Here is a 7,444-nt window from a genome sequence, read left to right as displayed (position 1 = left end):
TATTCAAATAAATATATTAATTGGTATATCTTGGAGTCTAATAGCGTAGTAGTTAGTGCGCTCTTCACGCAAGTGAGAGGACCTATTCCTAGCACGAAAAAAAAGGATCAGATAATTTTTTCCCCCGCCTTGATCCATTATTCATTTATTTATAATAAATATTAAAATACTGTTATTATTTTCCGTTTAAAAAAAAAAAGTCAATATCTCTGTTTGTATCCGACTTGATTTTTTGGGGGGGATGTTTCAATAAAAAAATCCTGATTTTTCCGCTGAATTCACGAGGATTGTTTGATGGTAACATTTCCTTCCACTACCCTCTTTCCCCTTGTGAAACACACAGTTGCTAAATTTTATAATTAAACCCCTGTGAAATGTCCTGAGACTCTCCTAACGACAACAACAACAACAAAATTACATTTGTAGAGCGCCCTTCGCGTCGGGAAGAGGTCCCAAAGCACTGCCTAACACTTAACACCCTTTCATGAAAGGTGCCGTATCAAATGTAAAGGATTAATTTACTATCTGGATCCAAGGTGGACAGGAATAATTAGCTGCTGGTTCGAGGATCCTAAATAATAATCCTTGCATTTGATACAGCGCCTTATCACGTCTTCGAGACGTCTCAAAGCGCTTCACAGGATATACCATAAAGTGCAGTGACTGTGTGTTTTGTGGGCGAAACGCAGTAGCCAGCTAACCCAGGGTAACAAGTAAAATGATGTTGTATTCAAAACAAAGTTATTATATTTTGATTGGACCCAGCTTGTTTGTTTTTGATTTTTGAATAAATAAAGAATTCCTGGCTTTCCGCTGAATTCACTCGGACTGTTTGGTGATAACGCTTTCTTGGCAATTTCGGTCCCTGGCTTCTAATCGTGGTGCAGTGAGTTATATTTGTTCAGAAAATAACAGGGAGGAGGGGAATAAAACAACATGTGGCAGCTCATTAAGTGGGTATTTTCTACAGAGGTTTTCACAGAGAGAAACTGACTTTAAGAGCAAAGCGAAGAGTTCTAGCCTTTTTTTTGGACATTTGCTCTTTTCTCCCCTTCTCGCTCTCCCTCCCCCACTCTCCCTCCCCCCCTCTCTCTCTCTCTCTCTCTCTCCCCCCCTCTCCCCACCTCCCTCCCTCCTCCTCCCCTTTTCTCCTTGAAAGAAAAGTTTCTTTTGGAAGAGGAAGCGTTGATTTTGTCGTCAGGAATGACGCTTTGTGGTTTTTGGGTGGAGTAAGGGAGTGTGTGAGAGAGAGAGAGAGAGAGAGAGTGATTAGTCTTTTCAGATGCTTAGTCTCTCTTTCCCAAATAACAGGCAAGTGAGAGTGTACATAACAAGAGCTTATAACTTTTTTACACACAGACACAGTGAGAGAGAGACACATACACACACAGAGACATAGATACACACAGAGAGACAGAGACACATGTAGACACATACACACAGAAACACACACACACACTCAGAGACACACACTCGCATAGACAAACACAGACACAGAGAGAGACACACACACAGAGACACAGCGAGAGAGAGACATAGAGACACACACAGACACAGGTACACACAGAGACAGAGACACACATAGACACACACACACAAAGACACACATAGACAGACACACTCAACAAGACACACACACACACAGAATCACACAGACAAACACATACACAGAGAGCGAGGCACACACAGAGACACAGCGACGCACACACACTCAAAGAGAGAGACACACACAGACTCACACAGACAAACACAGACGCACTCCTCTTTCTAAAGCCAAAGGAGGGCAAAAAGAAAAAGCAGTGAGCAGTGAAAACAGAATGGGAAAATGAATGAACTAAACTAGTTCACAGCCACACACAGACACACACACTGGAGTTTACAACACCCACAGAGACACATAGAAAACATACACACACACACTGAAATGTGTGTGTTCCCATTCAGCATAGTTATGATAACCTGAGAGAGAGAGAGAGAAAGTGAGTGTTTGTTTTATTTGGGGATCAGATCATTTTGGGGAGGGATTTAAGTGCTGGAGAGTTTTCCGTTGAAGGGAGATGAGGAGTATTTTCTGAGAGAGGGAGTATTTTGGAGTGGAGGGTGCTTTATTGTGGTTTCATTGATGTTTAAGCGTCTGTTGTGTGTGAGAGAGAGTGAGCCAGAGAGAAAGAGAGAGAGAGTAAGGGATGGATCGAGGGAAAGCGTTGGAGGAGAGCGGAGATGTTGGGACCAGATGCAAGGAGAGAAGGAGAAAGAGGAGGACAGGAGAAGGAGGGAAGAGAAAGACCAAGACCCGCATTGTCTACTCCAACCTCTGGCTCAGAGGCAGCAAAGAGGAACAGAGGACAAGATGGTGTTGTAGTCGCAGCAGAAGGAGACACCCTGACAACAGGGTGAGGACCACCAGATACACTCTCCTCTCCTTCTTTCCCAAGAACCTCCTCGAGCAGTTCCACCGCTTCGCCAATGTCTACTTTGTGCTGATGGCTCTGCTCAACTTCGTGCCCCTGGTGGGTGCTTTCCTGCCTCACCTCTCAGTGGCCCCCATCGCTTTCATCCTGGCTGTGGCTGCGTTCAAAGACCTATGGGAGGATTACAGAAGGTATCGGTCGGACAGGGAAGTCAATTCCATGGACTGTCTGGTTTTCTGCAGGTATATATGTGTGTATATATATATATGTGTGTGTGTATATAACAACAACAACTTGGACTTATATAGCGCCCTCCACGCCGGACGGCATCTCAGAGCGCTTTATGTGTATATATATGTATATGTTAATAATAATCCTTCCAATTGATATAGCGCCTTATCACATCTTCGAGAGGTCTCAACCCTCTTCACAGGATACACTGTCAAGTGAATCGACTGTGTATTTTCTGGACGAAACGTGGCAGCCATTTCCGCACAATCACTGCGCAAAAAGTAACTGTTTTTTTTCTAAAGGGTGTAAAAAGTTTGATGAAAGTTCAGACAGAGAGAGAGATGAAAAATATATATATTGTGTACAGGGTGACCAAAAAGTCATTACAATGTTTATTAAGTCTTAAAGAAATGATTTTTTTTTGATAATAAAAATAAGACTATTTGATCATCCTGTATATTATATATATAATGTAGGATAGCATCCCAGAGCAGTTAATAAATAATAATAATTATAATAATCCTTGCATTTGATTTAGAGCCTTATCACATCGTTGAGACGTCTCAAAGCGCTTCACAGGATATACTGTAAAGTGGATTGACTGCATTTTGCACACAGCAGTTGTGGATTGAATGACCAAATTATTATTAATTTATTTTTGAAGGGATTATTATTCTATAACATCTAATATATGAGAGAGAGAGAGAGAGAGAGAGATGGAGAGAAAGAGAGAGGAAAAGTGCTATTATAGGTGTAAACATTTCTTCTTTTTGAGGGTTGCAAAAACAATCTTTCCAGTTCTCTCTCTCTGTGAAACTTTTTTACAAACTTTCTGTTTTTTAGAAAAAGAGTTACTTTCTGCCCAGTGATTTGCTCTTGTTAGTGACCTGAGTAAAATAAAACATTTTTTTAATATAAATATGTGTGTTATATCTCCGGCTATGACTGTATGACTTCTAATAATAATCATAATAATAATCCTTGCATTTTGGTATCGCGTCTTATCATTTCGGAAGAACATCTCAAAACACGGTACAGGATTTAATGTGAAATGGAGTGACTGTCTTATTGTAGGGAACCATGGCACACATGTCCCAAACTCCCTTTATCCCATAATGTTATTTCCTAAAAGAAAACTATCTAATCTGTGTTTGAAAGAATTAACATTTCCTATTTCAACCGTCTCCCTCGGGAGTCTGTTCCGCACATTCACTATTCGCTCACTGAAATAGTGTTTACGTAGATTCGCTCTGAATTTATCCCCCATTCCCCCTCCTGAGGCCATGGAGTGGGTGACCAATTTTATTTGGGAGATTATTGGCCAGGACACTGCAATGGAGCATTAGCTTAGACTATGTGAATTCAAGTCTTGACGTGGGTTTTGAACCCACAATCTTCTGACTCAGAGACGAAAGTGAGCCAAAGAATAAATAATTATCCTTGTATTTGATATAGCGTCTTTCAAAATGATTCTTAGGATTACTGTGAAGTGCAGTGATTCTATATCTTGTAGATAAACATATCTTCTGGATGAACGAGGCAGTCAATGTGAGCCCAGCAATGTTCCAAGTGTGAAGTGAAGGGAATGACCAGTTTTATCTGTGCTGTAAGATCACCAATGAGACTGAGTTATCAGTGCCTTGTGGAAATACACAGATCCCACCAAGGTTGATGGTTGACACATTAAGAGATGACTGAAAGAGAGTGGTCTTGAATCTCTGTGTGGTGTGTCAGCCTGGCTCAGTTGGTAGGACTCACGTCTCGGAGTCAGAAGGTTGTGGGTTCAAGCCCCAAGTCGGGCTGGAACTCACATAGTCTAAACTGACGCTCCAATGCAGTGTTGGGGGGGGTTATTGCGTTGTTGGAAGTGTTGTCCTTTGGATGCGATGTTAAACCGAGGTCTTGTCTGCCTGTTCAGGTAGACATTAAAGATCCCATTGAACTGTTCGAAAATAGAAGGGAGCTTTTCCCATTGTACTGGCCAACAGTTCCCCAAATAAAACGTGATCATTCACTTCATCATTTTGTGGAACATTTTTGTGCACAAATTTCCTACCATGTTCACCCGGAAATACAGTCATTCCACAGTAAATCATGCAAGGGCTTAGGGATATTCTCCTGATGTGAAAGGGGCTACACCGAATGCAAGGATTATTATTATTAACTTTCCTTCACTTCTCTGGAGTTTCTGAAAGTTGTCCTTATTTTAAACCAGTTTGAATTTCGCTCATATATTCAAAAGCATTTTTCAAAGAAGTTTAAAAGTAATACTGATGACGATCCTTGCATTTGGTATTGCTCTTGATCACGCCTTCGAAACTTCTCGAAGCGCTTCATGGGAATTTGCTATAAAGTGGAATGATTATGTATTTTGTAGGCGATCGCGGCAGTCAATTTGTGTACAGTAATTGTCCCACAAACAAACATAAACTGAATGACCAATTTCATCCGGGTGATTGTTGGCTAGGACACTGGGAGAAACTCCTTTCTCTTTTTGAATAAAAATAATATAATATGGCTTGCATTTAGTATAGCAGCTTCGAAGTCAGGAGGATGTTTCAAAGTGCTTCCCAGGATATACTGTAAAGTGAGGTGACTGTGTATTAGTAGGCAAATGTGGTGGCTCATTGCGCACAGCAGTGTCCAATAATTGTGCAGTAAATGACCAATTTTATTTGGGGATTCTTGGACAGGAAACAGGGAGAAACTCCATTCTCTTTTCGAGTATTGCCACAGGATCTCCAACGTCCACCTGAATGGGCTGGGACCCCGGTTTAACATCTCACCTAAAGGCCGGTACCTCTGACAATGTAACACTCCCCCAGCACGGCACTGGAGTCCCAGCCGAGACTCGAATGAGTGCCAAAGTCCTGACTGAGGGCTTGTTCGATCACCATTTTTCCTTCATGGACCACTTTCCTCCACCTCCGCCACACTGCCTACCTCCAACCGTACTTCACACCCAATGCAGGCAAAATCCTTATCCATGTATTTGTTACCTCTTGCTTTGAGTATTCCAATGCCCTCCTTGTCGGTCTCCTCAGCTCCATTATTCATAAAATCCAATCAATTCAATTAAACTCTGCCACCCATATCCTCACCCGCTCCAACCTCCGTACCCCAATCCTTCCCAGGGTCCGCTTCAAGACGTCTCAAAGCACTTCACAGAATATACTGTAAAGTGAATTGACTGTATATTTTGTGGGTGGAATGTAATGCAAATCGTTGTTGTTGGTTGCAAACCACAGACGTGAATTTGTATTAATTTATCCTGCTTCACATTGCTCAGATTTATAGTCAGTTTCCACAATGTGTATCTACCTCCCAGGGACTGAATGTCCCTTCCACACCCATGACTCACCTCGAGCAGAACTAATCGAAAAGAGTTTCTCCTGCCATCTTGGCCAACAATACCCTGCTTTGTGAGACGTTGCTGTGTGAAAATTGCCTGCAGTTAACTCTGGAATTCCCAGGCCTCAATGCCTCCGCCATTGCCCCCTCTTTGCCCATCTTCAGATCGCATTTGAAGAACTTCCTCTTCGACCGTGCCTATGGTCACCTCCCCTCTCTTCCAGGTTCAGTGTCGAGCTCCACCACTGCTAAGTGCTCTGAGACACTGCTCTTCGTAAAGGGCGCTATATAAATGCAAATTGTGGACGCCTACCAAACACACAATTGCCACACTTTACAGTAAAATCCTGTCAGGTGCTTTGAGATGCTTCGAGAACACGATAAGGTGCTACGTTAAATGTAAAGATTACTATTATTATTTTTATTATGATTATTGATGGGTTTTTGCAGACAAACCGAACAGGGAACGTGCTCACAGCAGGTGCCCACAAACAGCCGGGAAGTGGATGCCTATTACAATAATTGCAAACGGAGAAACTGGGAGACTGAAATTTTCATCTGTTCTTCATTTAGCTCAAGTAGACACGCTTCCTGTGTTGAGTCCTTGTTAGGGAATGAATGTGATGGCCTCATCTGACATACTTACCAGTCATCAAAGAACCATAGGAAGTTACAGCACAGAAGGCCATTGGGCCCATCATGTCTGTGCTGGCTCTCGTCCCATTTACCTGCACTTTAGCCCCATACTTCTGAGCTGGTCTGTCATCAGAGGTGCTGTGGAGTACTGTGGACCCAAGACTGCCACGGAGGATTGTCTTGGTTCTGATATTCTGTTGTTGGTTCCGCTCAACTGGCTCCAACCTCCTCCTTGTCCCCCAGACCTTCAACCCCACCATTAGCAGCCATGCTTTCAGTCACTACCCCTCAAAGTTGTGGAACTCTCTCCCTCAATCCCTTCACCTTGCCCCCCCCTCCCCATTTTCAGGTCATGCTTGAAGAGCCTCCTCTTCGAGCCTGCTTATGGTCACCCCTCCCTCCCCCTGGCTCGGCATCGGGCTCCAGTACTGTTAAGTGCTCTGAGATGCTGTCCACTGTGAAGGGCGCTATATAAATGCAAATTCTTGTTGTTGTCGTAGACATGTATTTAAGAGGAAGCTGTGTGAGGGAGAATAAAGGTCAGGAGTTGAGAACATGGCCATTGAAGTCACACTGAAGCACTAATTGTACAAGTCAAGCGTTTCACACACTCTACTCCAGGACTGTTGAATAGAACTTCTAACAGAAGAGTAACAGATGGGAACTTCAGTCACTGTCAAGTTGAACTTAAGCCGCACAATGCCACATGTTTTGGCTGTGATATTTACTGCAGCTCCTTGAGAGTTTGGAAAAATGTTTGGTAGTGATTGAGTACATTATTGATAATAATAACCATAATAATACAACAAAATTAC

General features: G+C 42.6%; 1 protein-coding gene across 1 annotated transcript in view; it reads left to right on the top strand.

Moving 5' to 3' along the window:
• Positions 1-1,704: 1,704 nt before the first annotated feature.
• Positions 1,705-7,444, top strand: part of atp10a (ATPase phospholipid transporting 10A) — a 68,751-nt gene continuing 63,011 nt past the window's right edge. Inside the window, exon 1 of the mRNA XM_007891113.2 lies at positions 1,705-2,653. Within this exon, the coding sequence (XP_007889304.1) occupies positions 2,187-2,653 (467 nt within the window). The 5' untranslated portion in view covers positions 1,705-2,186. The remainder of the gene's footprint in view (positions 2,654-7,444) is intronic.

This window comes from Callorhinchus milii, unplaced genomic scaffold (genome assembly GCF_018977255.1).
Source record: "Callorhinchus milii isolate IMCB2004 unplaced genomic scaffold, IMCB_Cmil_1.0 Scaffold4, whole genome shotgun sequence".
NCBI classification, from domain to species: domain Eukaryota; kingdom Metazoa; phylum Chordata; class Chondrichthyes; order Chimaeriformes; family Callorhinchidae; genus Callorhinchus; species Callorhinchus milii.
The sequence above is the reverse complement of the archived record's forward strand: the minus strand, read 5'-3'. Positions and strand labels throughout refer to the sequence as shown.